Source organism: Pleurodeles waltl, chromosome 8 (assembly GCF_031143425.1).
Source record: "Pleurodeles waltl isolate 20211129_DDA chromosome 8, aPleWal1.hap1.20221129, whole genome shotgun sequence".
Lineage (NCBI taxonomy): Eukaryota > Metazoa > Chordata > Amphibia > Caudata > Salamandridae > Pleurodeles > Pleurodeles waltl.
Genome location: NC_090447.1, coordinates 1,401,390,766 through 1,401,410,564, shown reverse-complemented (window position 1 = coordinate 1,401,410,564; position 19,799 = coordinate 1,401,390,766). Strand labels below are relative to the sequence as shown.

Sequence of the window (19,799 nt, the reverse complement as noted above, 5' to 3'; positions counted from 1 at the left end):
CCCCCGGGCTTTTAACAAAAAATGCAATGGTCTTGTGGGTTATCAAGATTCATAATCACATCCCTACCAAGTCTGGCATCCTTTCATTCACTTAAATCCACCCTTCCTTCTTTTTAATTTTGAGCTGGCAATCAAAATAACCACAAAAGCTGGACTGTATCCGCATACTGCTGTCATTGGTTTTGGTCAGTCAGGCCTCTATCTGCCACCAAGAAAATCTTGGAAGAGGAGGAGCAAGACCTAAGATGTTTCTGCTCCTGACTAGAGTAAGATTTAATTTTTTTAAAAGAAGCTGGCACTTTGGCTGGCATTGGCGTGAGGTTAATTACCCTAAAGTAGTAAACCTAAAGAAAGGGTTTAATACTGACTTAGCCAAGATACTTTATCCAAACTGTTCTTCCTAGTAAGGAACAATGCAGGCCCCTGACAAGAGGAAGATAAAAAAAAAAACACTTAGCTGACTGAAGTTGTACATGGAAGGCACCTCCGCAGGACAAGTCAATGAGCAGTTATGTGGCCCTATAAGCCCAGCTGCCGACAAACACCATGAAACAACTAAAGATCATTCAAGCTTGAGGAGCTGCAACAATGTGTTTAATTATACCTTTACTGATGAACCTGCACAATTCCCTCATGCTCCGAGACGCCATATCTAGAGCCTCTGTTCATACATTCTAGTCCAGACAGATGGAGAGGTCTTTCCTCTTCATCCTAGTTCTTCTCTGTGGGACGTGGCTCTGGCTCCAGGACAGTTCCAGTTCTCTCTCAAACCTTACTGCAATGGATATCCTTGTCTTAAGGTGTGGTTAGACCATGTCCCTAAATTTCTGTCTACAAATTTGATATGACAAAGCCTCTGAGTGCACTCTGTGCCCTCAGCCTTCTGAGTACCTCCCACCAACCAAATGTTCTGCCCGAAACAGAACCATTTTGAGAGATACTGGCTAACTTTTTCAGGGGTCAGCCAATGAGAGTAGGACCTTCCCTAACTCCTTACAGTTTGGGGTGAGGTCAGTGAGGCTTGCTGACTCCACCCCACTCTGTGACAAGGCACCACTGGCAGTCAGATAGCTCTGGGCATTTCAGAGCCTAAACCTGAAGTGTCCAGGGCTAAACCTACAGGTGAGACTCCCTCTTGTAATGAGAGGGAGGACCTCAGACAGCTCTGAAGGGCTAATGAGGTGCCTGCCCTCAGAATTTGTAAATCTTCAGTGCAGCAAAGCTTGGCTGAAAGCTGCCAGGTGGTTACGCATAAGTGCATTAATATCTGGTTGCCTGACTTTGACATGGTGAATGACTGTCGGGATGACATTTGCTCAACCTGACAGAAATAATGGATTGGAAAATGGATGGGGCAGAGAGAAAGACATGTACTCCCATAGAGTACTAAAGTCACAAATTCTTGCCAAAAAGAAAAGAAAAATAGCTCCCTGACGTCAGCAATGGAAGAAAACAATTTATCCAGTCAAGAGTCAGGGTAAAGCAGGAATACTCCAGGGGTGGGACAAAAACAATAATAAGGAGGAAACCCTTCAATCAGAAGCAAAGAACAGAAACTGAAGTCATCCAATCATGAACAAGCGGCAGAACAAAAGCCCACTCTATGTGGTTGTTTTATTACATACAGAGCTAACTGCAATAGATAGATCCGGGTGTCTGTAACAAGAATGTAGAAAACTCACCAAATTCACTTCCTGAATAAACAATGGAATGTGCATATCCTTAGATCCCTCCGAGTTTCCTCTGCACTCTAGATTAATTCAACTACAGAGTCCAGCACCCACTTGCAATACCCGCAGAGATGAAAAAAAAGAAATGACTGTCCCAAATCAAACACTTCTATGGCACTGAGAGAACCTGGGTGTTCAAAGGCTCTACAGGGTGGCGTCCAGTACTCTTGGACATTGAAGATTAGCATTTAACACATTGCTTGTTTATTATTAGAGCCCATGACAGGTCAATCACCCACATGAACAAGTGTGACTCACAGGGAAAGGAGGTTTGCACTTGTGTGGGATACTGCCATCTAACCCCCTCAATCATTCATCAGAGCTAGTGCTCATGACGATAGAGATGAAGCATTGTATGAAAGCACATTCTGTATGTTTTTATAGAGCTCCTATTGCACAGTGTACATCACAATGAGGCCTCTAGTTGGACACAGAGCAGCATTAAGGTCTAGGTTTTAGATATCAGAGGAATAAATCACCTTTACAATATGCTTCTCACACTTCAGGAGTACAAAGTCAAGCACTTCTTTTTCACTCAACATCAATCAATAATCAGCTGTGATGTGGCAAAAAAAAAAAACACTTTACATTTTCCACTCTTTGTTCTGTTTGACAACTAAGTCTGGGCTATTTGTTTCTTAAGTAACAAATGTAAACAAATACTGATACCAAGAGCAGCAAGTCTAGTTATGCACAAAAATATAATTATCCTACATCAAGCACAAGAAACAGAAAACGTTCAGTGGTTCTGAACTGCATTTATCTAGAAATATGTTTTTAAATGAGACTTGTGCCCACAAACGAATCTCCAAGGACAGGGGACAGTCCAGCTGACTGAGGTTTGTGATAAAGTTTTTGATATGTAAATGCTGAGCACTCAGGTTCTGGTCAGAAATTCCACCTGCTTAAAGGATATTGTGCTGATAGAATTTGTGAGCACTGACGCTTGTGGAATTTGTAAAGCTAGTGGAATTTGTGGGCCACAAAGCACTTGAAATTCAGGGAAAAGGGTGCAGTAAATAGCACAGTAATACCGGGCACTGTGTGCTGTTTCTTATTCCAGACCTGAAACTTGTAATGACCGGTAAATGTGCTGGTAACACCAAACGGAAATGTTAAAACTAGGTCTGGTATTATTACCCCATTTTACGGGTCAACTCATAATGAGACCCTTGGGACTAGGCTTTATAATGAGGACTGCGACTGAGTGGTATGTCTTTGGTGAAGCAGAAGGGTGAATCGATGTATAATTTACAAAGGGACGAGAGTGATGCACACCCATGACAATAGCACTGAATGTCAATTATGAATGGAAGAAATATAAGAAGAAAGGGATGTGAGAGGGTAGAGGAGAGTGAGTAAAAGTGGAATCTACATCATCACTGCTGAAGCCAGTCGAGGCAGCCTGCTTGAGTACTGTTCAGCTGCTATCTGAAAGGACCTCTCTGGACTTCATCCTAACTCTGAATGTTTAGAAGTGACAAGCATGTGGGCCAAGCTACACAGTTACAGAAAATGGCACAGTAGGCTCTACTGTAACCATCAAGTCAGTGAATGGAAATCATGCCACCCCCATCAAACATTTCATTATTTCACTGTAGAACACTGCTTAGTAACATACGGCCAAGAAGAACATGCAACATTTGAGGTTTGATACCTACAATCCTAAATGTGTTTCTTAACCTGAATGAAGAAAATGTGCCTATGGAAATCTAAGAATTACAAAGATATAGAAACTAGTGTGCTTACAATCTTTGTTGGGTTCAAATTTTATTTTCTTGGACCAAACTGGTGGCCCTGTTCCATTTGAAGCTTGTATACGGATAGAGTACACTCCATGGAAGTCAAACTCGGATGACACATGGCATTCGTTGGTGGTAATATCTTCACAGTGCAGGACAGCTGTCCAGGTAGGCTCAATTAGATTATATTTCAGACAATGTTCCCTAGAAAGCAAGTGGATAACAAGCTGTAAATTTTCAGGCCAGTTATTTGTTTATATAGCCCTTAATATCAGCATCCAGCCTGTTTATATGTGGCCAAAGTTTTCATATTATTGTACCATTTAAATATAAGTAAACCTGTCAAGGATCTCAAAATGTTATCAAACCAGACACCATAATTACACCATTATGTTGCTCTGGTGCCAGTACAAGGGGGTTCTGAAATGTTTCATACCATTTTTCTCGAAACACACAGATGAAGACGTGCATTGCACACCATTATCAGAAGAAATTGTGGGATGCCCTCCTTAAGAAAAATCTCACACAGGAGAGAAATTACTGAAACAAGTGATAGTTTAACACATGAATTTGATCTCTACACACTTTGACAAATGATCAACAAGTACACATGCATACCTTAAGTGTAGTAGTAAAATCTGAAAGGGCCTCAGAAAATCCAAACCTACCATTTGCCATGCCCTGTCAGGTACAGACGTCACCAATTCTGAAGATGATATTGTTGCCAATCATTTATCACTCACATTTATCACTTGCACAGCACTCGGAACAGTCATTCACAACTCTCTCTACCCAGCCACTCCTAGCCCATTCAGATTCTATGATGACATATTCAACTTCTATGTGATGAATGCATGCATGCATTCTAGTCTCCACAGATGGTCTCCTTGGAATAGGAGCACCAGAAGAGCTGCTGACTTACCAGCACTAGTGACGCTCTCTTGCATTACTATGTGAGAACAGAGTATGAAGTATAGCAGACTAGAAAAGCTGGAACACTTACATACAGAGCTGGCCATATGTACGGTTTTTATATGAGCATGCCATTGTCTAAAGCATGAGATTATCACATGGTTGTGATGCTGTTTCCCAAGTTAGGTTACTAATTCCTATATGGTATGTTGTTGTTTATGTTTATTTAAAATTATTGGCTGTTGTGTTTCTCTTTTGAGGTTCCAGTTCAACTGGAATGTTGCTTGCTTTGCAGGTTGGACACAGACTATTAGCAGCAATCTACAAGAATAAAAACCCACATTGCAATACTCTGACTCCGCCATTTCGTTGGTGATGAGGATGGGATCATGAAGTTGAAATGAATTTTAACATCTTGTGCGAAAATGGTATCCCTTTAAAACTAAATAAGTACATTTTTCAGCCAGGAGAGCAGAGTACACAAGACAAACTGATGTGTAGAGGGGGGATTCCTAAGGAATATTTTGTGCAAGCATTAACGGATGTCCAACACATAGTAAACCAAAGGACAATTGAGCTTGTCTTTTGATTTTTGCAAATACTAGACTAATGGCCTGATTCAGAATTCGGCGGGTGTGTTACTCCATCACAACGGTGGCCGAAATATAAATCCCATAAAACTCATTGTGAAGGAGACACTCATCTGCCCAGTTCTAAATCAGGCCCTAAATTTGCTCTTAGACTTTTTTGTTAATGATGAAGCACCTACCAGTTTTGCTTGTTAAAGGCTTACTTTTGCATGGCATAATAAGAGTACAGTTAACTGTAATAAAAAGCTTGGCATGGACAGCATTTGTGAGCAGTGGTCAATAACTTTTTACAGTGGATGATAGCGTAGTCTGCGTTGGCACGGTCTTACCTCCATGGATAAGTGGAACACTGTGGCTTTTGCTTCACACATATTAACACCTGCAGGAAGCTTTAGACTAAGTAGAAAAGAGAAGCACTGGTATGTTCATATACAGTGGAACACTCCAAGGCCTTCCTGTGGGGTGCTCATTTGTGATTCACAGAGGTCAGAAACCACCAGTGGACTTGTCTGACGGAAGCAGTACTGGCAAAGCATCTACATAATTAGTAAGGTTGGGTGTTCAACTGCATGAATACACTTTTTGTGTAGTGAAAGTATCCGCTGGAAAAATCAATAAGGCTGGTTGTTATCACACACGACTGGAAATTAATCAGGAAACAATACTAATAAGGCCTCATCACATAGCTGTCAAGCTTTGGGCCTCAAATTCTGTAACAGTTGCTGTCCATTGCTCCACAGACTTGTACAACTGTAGAAAATGGCATCTTGTAAGGTTTCAGTATAGCTGGCTACTGTATGTTGTGTGGGTTGAACATAGGCTGCGGGTGAGTGTAAGAATCAACTGCTGTGATGCTCTTGCCTCATCATGTCACTCGTCCAAAACCGAGAGTCACATTATAAGACATTTAAGGGCCTCATTATGAGTTTGGGGAGGCCGCCCGACAAAGTCTTTGGGTCGGAAGACCACCACTACAGTCTTCCACCCATTGGCCCTATTACGAGTTTCCCGCTGGGCTGTTTCCCCCTGCTGGCTCAGTGGAAAACTCACCACAACATTAACGCTGGCTAGTAATCGAGCAGACAGCAATGTTGTGGTGTGTCGGGTGCAATAGCACCCATCGCGCTTTTCAGTGCCTGTAAATCAGGCAGTGAAATGCGCAACAGGGCTGTCCATGGGGACTCCTGCACTGCCCATGCCAAGTGGTGGAACTGCCATGAAAAAGCTGCCAAACACGAGAGTCGTAATCCCCAGGGTAGCGCAGTGTGCTTTCAGCACGGTCGTAATGTGGAAGTTGGACCACCACTTTGGCGGCAGCCCAACCGCCATGGCGATTGTGGCGGTCTTTAGACCGCCACACTCGCAATGGGGGCCTAATTCTGGATTTCATACATTCTCACAATTGTCATACAAAGAAAAGCCTTATAAAAGCCTTGTAAAAGGCCACACAACTTTGCAATCGAAACAGGAGATGCAAGATCTAAAGATGCAAGAACTTAATGGATAGCTTGGAGTTTTGCTTGTAAGCAAAGGGGGTTTGTGGGTGTTACACTCCCCTGGTAAATGGATTTTGTGATAATATGTGGGTACAGGTGCTTTCAGTCGGGTATGGTAAGGTGTCTATGGGATTTCAAGAGGAAATGTGCACACACAGACAAAAACAGACATGCTCACACTCTTTCACCCTCTCTGTTTGGAAAGACTTAAAAACATTTGGTTATTTAATAAAATAATGTGATTTCTCTCACTTAGTACCTTTGCCACTCATATTCCCCTCCTTTTTCACTGCCCCTTAGGCCCCTCTCATGCACCCTGCTTGTTGTATAATGTATTTTAACATTATGTGCCAGCGTGATTGTTGGGAAATCTGAAGTTCACACCCCCAGACTTCCTGACCATGCTACACACCTACTTGTAAGATACACTTTTCTCATAAACAGAAGTGGCTAATGAAATATGCTGTACAACTATTGGGAAACGTCCGTAACGATAACGCCGGAACCATGACAAGGTTGTTAACGCAAGCGGAACTACGCTTGCGTTAACAACAACTCCCTTTTCTCCACCTTAACCACGCATGTGCTGAACAACGCACAAGCGTGGTTAAGGCAGAGAAAAAGGGAGTTAGCATCGGGAGAGGATGTGGTCAGGTAAGTGGGGCTTGGTGAGTAGATTTATTTTTAGGGCGGAGTGGGGGAGCTCCGGGTAATTTTGTTTTTAGGGGCGGGGTTGGGGTGGTCGGGTAATTTTGTATTTAGGGCGGGTGGGAGGTGGGTTTTTAGGGGTGGGTGGGGGATAGGAGTAATTTTGTATTTAGGGTGGGTGGGGGTCGAGTTTAAAGGGGAGGGAGTCAGGGTAATTTTGTATTTAGGGCGGGTGGGGGGGCGGCTTTTAACTGGAGGGAGTCGGGATAATTTTGTATTTATGCGGGTGGGGGGTTGGGTTTTTTGGGGTGAGGCAATTTTTAGGGTTGGGGTGGTTGGGATAGTTTTGTTTTTAGGGCTGGGTGGGGGGTTGGGGTACTATGGTTTTTAGGGCAGGGAGGGGGTTTCGGTAATTTTGTTTTTAGGGCAGGGGTGGGGGTCGGGGTACTTTTGCATTTGGGGGTGGGTTTTTAGGGGTGGGCGTTGGGGTAATTTTGTATTTAGGGCAGTTGGGGGAGCTTGGGTTTTCAGGGGTGGGGGTTTGGGTAATTTTGTTTTTAGAGGCGGAGTAGTTTATTTTTAGGGGTGAGGGTCTGTTTTTTTTGGGTGGGTGGGGGGTTAGGGTAGGTTTAGGGTTCAGGGTGGGTGGTGGTATCGGGGGAGTTTTTAGGGGCAGGTGGGGGGTTGGGGTAGTTTTATTTTTGGGGTGGGTAGGGGGTCGGGTTAGTTTTCTTTTGTGGGTGGGGGTCAGGGTAGTTTTATTTTTAGGGCGGGGTGGGGATCTGGGTAGTTTTTAGGGGCCAGTGGGGGGATCGGGGTAGTTTTATTTTTATGGCAGATGGGGGTCGGGATAGTTTTATTTTTAGGGTGGGTGGGAGGTCAGGGTATTTGTGTTTTTAGGGGTGGTGAGGGGGATGCATGCGAAAACCACGCACGCCGTTCCACACATGCCTTTATTAGGCATGCCTTTACAATGAAAAACTGTTGTAAAGGCATGCGTGGTAAAGGCATTCATGGAAACAACACCGTCGTTGTTCCGACCCTGTTGTTCAGGCATGTGTGGTTGGCGCATGTGTTGTTCCATCATAAATCCAGAACTACTTACAGCGGTCAATGTAATTATTCAAAACAATTCTAAATTCCACAATCTGCAGTACTGCAGTCGACTTTATAGGGCCTGGTCATATGAAAGAATCCTAACAACTGTTTTTATAGGACTTACTATTGACTGCAGTTTTGATCACAGGCGTATAATGGGCTGAGGTGGCCATGACAGCTTACAGCATTTACTTCTCAGTGCGAACCCATTTGACGGTGACCATGTAAAGCAGGCAGTAACAAAGAACTTGCCATTCAAAAGTAACCTTCGTAGATATTTTGTTGAGATGCACAAAGAACTAGTCATTGTTAACTTAACTACCTTATTGGCAAACTTCTCACAGATAACAAGACTGGTCAATGGAGAGTATGCAGATAACTAAAAGGAGAGAGTATTTTAATTATTCAGAATAGGAATTTATTCTTTGTATCAAAAGGTAGTTGTGTTTGATGGTGAGTTGTTGGCGCAATATCTTACAACATATCACTGCAGGTAGCTGAAACAGAACTATCAAGTGTATATCAAAATGAAACACAATCTATGCCCAAGATATACCCCCACCTCCTCAAACCTCTGGCGCAAGTTATAGTTACCTTAGGGCACGAGTTATAGTTACTTGAGATAACAATAAGTATAACTGGTGAATTTCTGTGGGTTTGTGTGTGTAAACCTGAACCTAACTATATTTATAGGCGTATATATATATATATCAAAAACGAAGTTGTCGTCATGTGAAAGCGCACTCCCAACAGGTTATATAAACGGGAAGAAAAAGCAAAGCCAGCAACTCACAATGAATTCTTTAAGCAGTTTCATTATTCCAGGCCTTAAGTTATAAAATCATCTCTGGACACGTGTTTCTAGGTCAATCCTTTCTTCAGCAGAGAAAAATATAAAAGTGTTTCACCCTCATAGGTGCAGCCAGTGCTGGAAGTGTTCCAGGCATTTCTTTCTTACTGAAAAGACCGGCATGGCTTCAGCTTGACTAATTACAGGCACCTGATTAGTCTCTTTAAATACCAGTCCGCCCCAGTGGGCCTCTCAAGTGAGCAGTGCATGCTGGTTGTGGTGGTCCTGCAATTTTTTCATTTTGCCCCAAGTGGGTTGCTGGAGCCAAACGAAATAATGAACCAAAGTGCAAAACCTTTGTAGGCGAATCCAAGTTAAAATTGTCAGATTTGCTGTGAATATCCCAACCTGACTGCTCTTATGTGACAATCCATTTTTAGTCACACAGACCTGCTACGATGTGCAGTGGTGCTGCTTTCCCGACTGGACAGGCCGGTTAAATATCAAAAACGAAGTTGTCCTCATGTGAAAGCGCACTCCCAACAGGTTATATAAACGGGAAGAAAAAGCAAAGCCAGCAACTCACAATGAATTCTTTAAGCAGTTTCATTATTCCAGGCCTTAAGTTATAAAATCATCTCTTGACACGTGTTTCAAGGTCAATCCTTTCTTCAGCAGAGAAAAATATAAAAGTGTTTCACCCTCGTAGGTGCAGCCAGTGCTGGAGGTGTTCCAGGCATCTCTTTCTTACTGAAAAGACCCTGTGCTTGTGTCCATTGTGCTGCTAGGCACTGTTGTAAGGGCCGCATGTGTAGTGTTGCGTTTGGGACAATGGCGAGTTTCATTACAAACCTCACTTGATAGTGTTGGTTTGGGTACATGTTTAATATTACATTTTGGAAGGCCTGTACCCTTTGTGGACTTGGAGTGGCAATCCCCTTTTGTGAGTTGATTGTTGCTCCTAAGTATTGTTGTATTTGGCACGGTTGTAGATGTGATTTTTGGTAGTTTAGGGAGAACCCTAGTTTGTGTAGTGTTTCTATGACGTATTGTGTGTGTAGAAGACACTGTTGCTGAGTGCTGGTTTTTATTAACCAGTCATCCAAATAAGTGAATACGTGCATATGCTGTCTCCTGATGTGAGCAGCTACTACTGCGAGGCATTTTGTGAATACCCTTGGGGCTGTTGTTATGCCGAATGGTAATACTTTGAATTGGTAATGCACGCCCTGGATTACAAACCTTAAGTATTTCCTGTGTGAAGGATGTATGGGTATGTGGAAATAAGCATCCTTGAGATCTAATGCTGACATGTAGTCCTGTTGTTTGAGCAAGGGAATCACGTCTTGAAGTGTCACCATGTGAAAGTGATCTGATTTGATGTAAAGATTCAGTGTTCTGAGGTCTAATATGGGTCTCAGTGTTTTGTCCTTTTTTGGAATTAGGAAATACAGGGAGTAGACACCTGTTCCTTTTTGATGGTTGGGTACTAGTTCTATTGCTTCTTTTTGTAACAGTGCTTGGACTTCTAGTTGTAACAGGTCTAAGTGTTGTTTGGACATATTGTGTGCTCTTGGAGGCAAATCTGGTGGCAATTGTAGGAATTCTATGCAATAACCATGTTGGATAATGGTTAGGACCCATGCGTCTGTTGTTATGTGTTCCCAGTTGTGGTAATATGTGGTAAGTCTCCCCCCCACTGGTGTTGCGTGGTGGGGGTTTGTGACACTGAAGTCACTGTTTGGTTTGTGGGGTTTTTGGGCTCTGGAATTTCCCTCTTGCTTTAGGGAACTGTCCACCTCTATCTTGTCCTCGAAACCCGCCTCTTTGATAATGGCCCTGATATGTGGGTCTGACCTGCGAGGTGGAAGGCTCTGTGGTTTGGGCACGAAACCCCCCTCTAAAGTGCGGCTTCCTAAAAGTGCCTCTGCTCTGTGGGGAGTAGAGCGCGCCCATGGCTTTGGCCGTGTCCGTGTCTTTTTTCAGTTTTTCTATTGCCGTATCCACCTCCGGCCCAAACAATTGTTGTTCGTTGAAAGGCATATTCAGCACAGCCTGCTGGATTTCTGGCTTAAATCGGAGCTCCATAAACATGCGTGTCTACGAATGGTTACTGCTTTGTTCACTGTCCTTGCCGCCGTGTCTGCTGAGTCAATAGCCGACCTTATTTGGTTGTTAGAGATAGTGTGGCCCTCCTCAACAACCTGTTGGGCACTTTTCTGGAACTCTTTGGGAAGGTGCTGAATGAGATGTTGCATTTCATCCCAATGTGCCCTGTCGTATTGAGCCAGTAGAGATTGAGAATTGGCAATCCGCCATTGATTGGCTGCCTGTGCAGCCACCCTCTTTCCTGCTGCATCGAATTTCTGACTTTCCTTGTCGGGCGGTGGTGCGTCTCCTGAGGTTTGTGAGTTTGCCCTTTTTCGGGCTGCTCCCACTACCACCGAATCAGGAGTTAATTGTTGTGTGATATATACAGGATCAGTTGGGGGAGGTTTATATTTCTTCTCCACCCTAGGCGTGATGGCTCTGCCTTTTACTGGGTCCTGAAACACTTGTTTGGCGTGTTTTAACATGCCTGGCAGCATTGGCAAGCTTTGGTATTTGCTGTGAGTAGATGACAAGGTGTTGAACAAAAAGTCGTCCTCTATGGGCTCTGCATGCATTGCTACATTATGGAATGTAGCTGCCCTTGAAACCACCTGCATGTATGCAGTGCTGTTCTCAGGTGGTGACAGCCTTGCCGGGTAGCAATCAGGACTATTGTCTGAGACCGGTGCATCATACAAGTCCCATGCATCCGGGTCATCCTGAGTCATCCCCGTGTGTGTTGGCGACTGCATCAATGGTGGGGTTGCTACTGGGGACAGATGTGACGAATGTAATGGAGATTGCTGTGGGGAGAACCTTGGTGGTGTTTTCTCTTTAGCCACTTTCACTTTTGGCTGCATTTCAGTTTCTTGGAATGCGAGCTTGGTTTAATCTTTATTGGAGGAAGAGTTTGAATTTTCCCCGTGTCCTTTTGTATATGCAATCTCCTCTGGGTATGGTCTGGCTCTCCCATGCCCAGTTCTTGTTCAAATCTGTGCTCTTGTAATTGTGTTGAAAGGCCGTGCTCCTCTGTATAGGAGCCCTGTTTCGGCTCCGAGGCTGCATGTTTCGGCACCGAAGCTTTTTGTACAGGTTTTTCGGCTCCGAAGAAGCCTTTTTTTATTTCTGGGTGCCGAACTCTTGGTGCCGAGTTGGGTCGGAGCTGGTATCTTGACCGAAATCGGATGTCTTCGGCTGGTGGGAGGCCTTTTTCGGTGCCGATGTTTGGTCACCGTGTTTTCGGGTTAAGCCATGGCTTGTTGGCGGTGGCATCCCCTTGGCCTTCATTATTTTCGAGTGAGTCTTTGCCAGGGCTGTTTTACTCACGGTTTGCTGCGTATTCGGCTGCTCACTTTCGGGCTCGTCCGAGTCTCGAATGGAGAATCTCTCCTCTTCTTCGACGTCGATGTTCTCGGCCGGTGTCGACGCCATCTGGAGTCTTTGAGCTCTTCGATCTCGTAGTGTTTTCTTGGATCGAAATGCACGACAGGCCTCGCAAGTATCCTCTTTGTGTTCAGGAGACAAACACAGATTACAGACCAAGTGTTGGTCTGTATAAGGATACTTTGCGTGGCAGTTGGGGCAGAAGCGGAAGGGGGTCCGGTCCATGAGGTTTGAAGATGGACGTGGTCGGGCCGTCCAGGCCCCGGTGGAGAGTGGAAGCCCCGAAGGGCTGCCGGAGCGCTTCTTTCTTCAGTGTCGATGTGCTAACACTAAACCGGTACCGAGCGCAAACAATACTGTTGAATATTCCGATAACTAACTAACTTTTCCGAACCGAAATACAGAGCGAAGAGGAACATGTCCGAACCCGATGGCGGAAAGAAAACAATCTAAGATGGAGTCGACGCCCATGCACAATGGAGCCGAAAGGGAGGGGTCCCTCGATCTCGTAACTCGAAAAGACGTCTTCGAAAAAAAACAACTTGTAACACTCTGAGCCCAACACTAGATGGCAGGATAATGCACAGCATGTGTATCTGCAGCTACACATGCCATCGAACATATATATATATATATATATGTATATATATATATATATTAACAGTGAGTGTCAATTGCCTTTGTGTAGTTATAGTTAGGTCAGAGGTTCCATAGGAAGAACGTTTTTTGTTTTTTTAATAACTTTCCAAAAAACCTTCATTCACCTTAGCACCTTCCTGGAAAGTTTTAAGCTTATCTGTCAAGTGGGGAGAAAAAAAACAAAAGAACGGGGTTCTAAAATGTTTTTTCCTAATGCACTTTTTCATAGTAAATTTAAGAAGTGTTTTAGAAATAAATGGCTAAACAGAATTACAACAAATTTGTCAGAAAACTAGATCTTTACTAAGAATTAGTTTGGCCAGCAATGGGGTGCTGGCTGCCCACTGGTGTTTGGCGGAATGTTGTGGGTTGGTGTCTGCAGCCAGCGCTACACCGTTGCTTGGCCAAAGGCCATGCACATGGGGTCTTGGGTGCCTGGAGGTGGTTTGGTGTGGCCAGGTCCTGCACTCAACCCGACACTGTGCACAGTTGATGGCTGTGCAGGGGGGTGTTGTGCACTGTGACAGGTAAGTACAAATGGATAAGTGAATACGCAGTTTGGGGTTTACGGATTTACTTTTCATTTGGTTTCTCCAACAATTGGCTCTTCTTTTTTCTTAACTTTCTCTATCTCTACTTCTTTGTATGTCTGTAGACTGTATTCTTCTTTTCCTTCTTTCCTGTTCCTTATTGTCTTTTCTTTCCGGTTACATGTTGGCGCCTCAGGGACCCAGGAGATCGTCCACCGGGAAAGGGAGAGAAAACAAGAAGCCCGTTTTAGCAAAGGTACGTTTTGGCTATATGGAAGGTATTGGTCATTCCAGTCTGAAGTTCTTTTCCCCTGGTTTTTCTTTTCCCCTGGTTTCTGTCTTTGTTTGTTTTCTTGTTTCTCCTGTGCCCTTTCCTCCCGTGAGTTGGTTAGTGTCGAGAGTGCTCTTCACTATTCCCTTTCTGACACCCTTGCTCTCTAGCTCACTGTCTTTAATATACCGTCTTTTTCTTTCACATTTTCTTTCTCTTAATTTTAGTACTGTGGTTCCTTTCACCCAGTGCCTTTAATTAGATTCTTCCTTTCCTTTGGCCAATGATTTTCTCTTGGGTCTTCTACTAATTAATAAAAAAAACACCAGTGCTCCCCTCTTTCAGTGCCCTTTTAACCTTCCCACACCCTCCCTAGCTCGTGGCCCGTACCTGGTGAGGCCACGTCCCTCCTGGAACGTGGTCGGCTCCTTCGCACAGTCTCTCCCTTAGTCGCCTTGAGTGCGCGTTCCGATGTGGTGTTCCCTGCCGCCAGATGCCAAGGCCCTCCATTGTGGTCGTCTCTCTTCAGTTGCCTTGCTCCTTTGATTCTTTGCACTCCTCCTCTGTTGTCGTGTCGCGCCTCTGCTCTTGTTCGTGTCTCCTCCTCCGTTGCCTGCGTCTACTCCTCCGTTGCCCGCAACTCCTCCTCCGTTGCCCACATCTCCTCCTCCGTTGTGGTTTCTTTGCCGGCGGCTTTTTGTTTGTTGTGGTGCCGCCTCTTCCTCCCCAGAGTCAGCATGTCCGGCCCAGATCTTTGCGCTCCATCACATTCACACAGCCTGGCCACAGGCCTAGCCCTGCGTCCAGTCCTGTACTGTACATGGTCAAAAGGTTTGCCTTGCGAGAGAGATGGGTAAATATAATAATGAAAGAAAAAGCTCGCTGGAAAAAAGAAAGGTAAAGTTACAACATACTGGTCAACCTCTTCCTTTAAAACTGCAGATCAAGGGACATATTTAGGTTGGTAATTCCACTAAGGCAAATAGAAAATTGTCCACACCTGCACTGTGTAGAATTATTTAAAGGACAAAACCCTATAGGACTGTGTCATGATGATTGTATGATGTCATCAGTCATGTCAGCAATGATATGTTTTGAGATGTTATTAATAATGTAATTTAACATATAGGCCCTCATTCTGACCTTGGCGGTCTTTTCGCAAGACCGCTGAGTTACCGCCGCGGTGAAGACCGCCGACCGCGGCGGTGTGCCGCTGTGCGCATTCTGACCGCTGGGAGCGTTCCGCCGGAAAACCGCCAGCAGCCACACTGGCGGTCGGCGGGAAAGTGGAGACTGGTCAACCTCCACCGCCACGCCAGCAGAACACCGCCCACAGAATTACGACCCACATTTCTGTGTGGCGGTCTTCTGTTGGCGGTCTTCTGTTGGCGGTCACGTCCCTATGGCTCCCGTCGCCTCCCGGAGGACCAACGCACAAGGTAAGTTGATCGTCCGTGAGGGGAGGGGGTGGGGGGGTGTTGTGTGATGTGGGCGTGCATGGGGGTGTGCGTGTGAGTGTGTAGAGGGGGTGTGTGAGTGCGTGTATGCGGGCGGGGGGTGCTGCTGTGTCTATGGGTAATGTGTGCTGTTCGGCAGGTGCGCATGTCGGCATGTATGTGTGCGGGTATGTGTCCCCGTTGTGTATGTGTGTGTAGGGGGTGTGTATATGTGCATGTTGGGGGTGTGTGCATGTCGGGGTACATGTATGTGCATGTCGGGGTGGGGGTGGGGAGGGGGTTCGTACCACCTCTGGGGGGTGGCAGGGGGGTGGAGGGTGTGGGGGGAGGACTCGGGTGGGTAGTGGGGGGTGGGGGAGACCCCTATCAGTGCCAGGGAAGGAATTCCCTGGCCCCGATAGTGCTTACCGCCATGGTTCGCACGGCGGTTCCCGCCCGCAAGAAACCGCGGCGGTAGGCAGGGTCATAATACCCTTGGCGGTCTTGGGACGACCGCCGGGCCGGAGTGCGCAAACTCCAGCCCCGCGGTCATGACCGCCGTGGCGGTCGGAGTGGAGAAGTAGCGGTCGGTCGCGGCGGGGACCGCCGCGGTCAGAATGCCATTTTTAATACCGCCGGTCTGTTCGCGGTCCGACCGCCGTCTCTCCGCCGACCGCCAGGGTCAGAATGAGGGCCATAATATGTTTAAGGGTGATGTAATATGTTAGGACATAAGCAGCGATGGCCGGGCACAAGTCATAACTAGCTCTGTCTACAATAACCTGGTGGATTTCTGTGGTTCTAAAACAATAGTTTTTTTTATATTATTACAAGACTGAACTATAAAGACCCTTTAACTTTTGTATATTTTGGAAACCTCTACACAGTGGCCAGAAGTCCTCATTTTAAAACTGGAAGCAAGTCCTTTTCAGGATGTGAAATGCGTTTTTCACTTAAAACGTACAGGACATAGCTACAGTTCTGACATTATGTGGGCTGTGACCTCCCACATGCAAGATACCATTTTACATGAAAATGTACATTGGTCAACATTTGCAATTAGCAGACTAACCCATTTTGGGACCTGCATTTGGGACTACAAAGCATGGAGCAGAGTGGGATTGAAAGGATGCCAACTGCCAATCCTTCTCAACTACACAGAAATATAGAAAGTCTTGTGAAGGACTATATAGGAGAGAGGCTGGCGGTGGAAGGCCCAGAGCCCCATGGGGTAAGAGTATCCCTTGTGTAACATGGGAATACCAGAATGAGCACAAAGTTTTATGTGACCACTAAATAAAAATCCTTATGGGTCATATAGCCTTTGATTGGGGCCGCAGATAAACTAGACTTGTGTACAAAAGTGCATGTTCATCCTCCTGACGAAGGCCAAGGGCACCAGCTGTGTTAAGGGTCTTCCACTAATGACATAAGCATGCCTTCTGTATTGTGATGTCATGAATTAGAATAAGTGGGGGAAAAGGAGAATTATTCTCCCAGTAGGAAGCAGCAAAATCAATTTTGTTGCTGCCTAATGAGGTAATGGTGAAATCTAGTGTGCACTCCAATGGAGATGCTGAAACGAGGGCTAATGACTGGAATATCGCTGGTTAAGGTTAAAGTAAGTACTCAATACTATAATTCTCCCACTCTGCAACTGTCTCTATGAACTACAGTATCAAGGTCAATGCATGTACCAAATTGGCATTTGAATAAACACAATACTGCCAAAGCTTTCTAAACCTCTTATGGCTGTCACTCCCACCAGGAAACATGATGATGACATGCACGGCTTCATCTATAGATGATTCTAATAAGGGGGTTGTATTTCAAATATTGACATTGAAAACACATGGTTAGATTGAAATTTAAATAAGGTAACAGCTGTAATACTTACTCAGTGTACTCTACTGTAAAGCTCACATTGTTATCATTTGAGTATTCCCAGTCCCACTGAACAACAAAATCTGTATTTAAAGCATTGACCCGAACATTTTTTGGTTGAGGCTCTAAAACCAGAAAACAGGAAAGAACAAAATGTTTAGTGAAGACGTGCGCAATAAAAAGAAACAGCAAATGCACACTGAAACAGAAGAATACTGAAATGAAAGACTATTCACCATTTTCAACACTAAATAAATATATACAATCATATTAGAAATTGCACTTACTTGGTTACACATATCTATGAAACAGAACTCCAAGTTAAATTCATATACACACTTCAGCTAAACACAGATGGGCAGTATTGTTGGTCCATTATTATTTAAAAATATATATACTGGGTTCATAAATATAGCCAATTATGCACAGACCCCAAAATATACCATACAGGTGTTGCAAGTAATGTTCTTTAGATGATACAATGAGGATGAATCACAGACTGGTGGCATAAATTCCATACACTGTTGGATACAGCACACTGAAATAACACATTATAATCTGATAAAATTGGAAAATGGGAACATTGGTACTTAAATCAGGTGCCTCAAAAAAGCAAAAAGTAGAATGAAGCACACATCTCTGATCAATAATCAGACATTTGAGGAGAGCAAGAAATAAGATGGCACATCATGCATATTTAGCACAATATCCCATATACTGAGCACAATATACTCGGTTACCCCCCCTTTGATTCATGTCAGACAGACTGAAGATGCTCTCTGCCACAGCCCACCTCTGTAAATTAAGAAGCTGCAACAACAATTCAGCTGCTCCTCGCTGCAGTCAAATATATGCTTTGCAAAAAACATAGGCACTCATTATAACATTGGCGATAACTACCGCCACAGCGACGGGCGGCAACATACCGCCGTCGTGGCTACCAGTCGTTTACACGTATTATGACCGCCGACGGTATCACGCCAGAATGATGGCAGAACACCGCTGATAGTCATGGCGGCAGACGGCAGTAAGGTGGCGCTGCTGACAGCAGCACCACCACGTTAGCAAAACACCGCTGACTGTATCATGAGCAATAATAAGGCCTGGTGGTGTTTTGCTGGAGGACACTGCTGCTGACAGCAGCGCCGCGGACCGTCTCCAGCCAGAGGACCCCCTTCAAGCAGGTAAGTTGGACTCTCCAACAGGAGAGGGGGGTAGGTGGTGTTGTGTGTATGTGGGGGCAGGTGTATGTTTTGGAATGCGTGCATGCGGGTGTGAGTCGCGTTGAATGCGTGCGTGAATGACTGATCGTGAGTGTATGTTGTGTGTTGTGAATGCATATGTGCGACAAGGTATATTAGTGTGTGTTGCGGTGTGTGGGTATGTATGTGTGCATGTGTCAGTGGTGGTGGGTATGCGTATTTGCATGTGTGTATATGGGTGCGCGTGTGGGGAGCAGGAGAAGGAGGGGGGTGGTGGGGGAGAACTCTGGGGAGGGGGAGGGTGGCGGGGGAGACCCCTATCAGTGCCAGGTAAGGGATTTCCTGGCACTGATAGTGCCTACCGCCATGGTTTTCGTGGTGGTAAGTTTGGCACGAAAACCATAGCGGTAGGCCAGGTCGTAATCCTGAGGATGGTATTGTGACGGCTGCCGGGTTGGAGACTGAATTATCCAGCCCAGCGGCCGTTACCACACTGGCGGTCAGTGTGTTAAAGTGGCGGTCTTTGATGGCGGTTACCGCCAGGGTCAAAATCCCATTTATTTTTACCGCTGGCCTGTTGGCGGTATTAACGTCGCTTTAACACCGACCGCCAGGGCTGTAATGAGGGCCATAGTAATTAATTCACTTTATTTTTTTAACCTGCACTAGTCCAATGAGACAAAGATTCAGCAATAGCAGCCAACCAGCTACTTCCAATGAAAAGGTCACTACAAAAGTCAGAACAACTGCTGAAGACTGCCACAGGTAAATAAACAAACACACCTCAACTCAGTCCAACGTTTAGGAGAGTAAGATTAATGGTATGCATCATCTGAAGTTCTTTGAAATAAGTTCTAACAATTAAAATTATGGGCACTACTAACTGTTGTTGGCAAGCTCTACTCTGTGACAAAGCCCCCGCAAATCAGAATGGATCTGTATCTTACCTTTTCTGCTTACACATCTGCCAACAGACAAAACCAAATGTGTTCTTCTAGGCAACTTTAAGGTTCATTTTGATGTTGCACTTGACCCAACACCACAGACATTTGTAGAACTAATAATGCTATTTATTTTTATCGTGCCAGATCTTGATTCCACCCAGTCGGACCTTGGCATGATTTTTTTTGTTGATAGCCAGTTTTGATCGCTGCGGCCTGCTGTCCATATTGGCTGGACCATAAATGTCTTTCTGTTGTTTGACCCCCTACGGGGCCCACTGCTCCTTCTACTTGTAACAGTAAAGTTATCTTTGTTAGATCCTTTTAAGTATCTTAATCTTGAACGCCTGGCTTAAAACTTGAGCCCCCTCCCCTACTAATGGAGTCAGTTGCTGACCCAAATGAAGATTTAAACA

General features: G+C 44.9%; 1 protein-coding gene across 1 annotated transcript in view; it reads right to left on the bottom strand.

The window, feature by feature from the left end:
- IFNAR1 (interferon alpha and beta receptor subunit 1) overlaps positions 1–19,799 on the bottom strand; it is a 241,130-nt gene that overhangs the window by 80,464 nt on the left and 140,867 nt on the right. Inside the window, exons 6-7 of the mRNA XM_069202457.1 lie at positions 17,254–17,365; positions 3,480–3,676 (exon numbers count right to left, since the gene is read on the bottom strand). Coding sequence (XP_069058558.1) covers positions 3,480–3,676; positions 17,254–17,365 — 309 coding nt within the window. The remainder of the gene's footprint in view (positions 1–3,479; positions 3,677–17,253; positions 17,366–19,799) is intronic.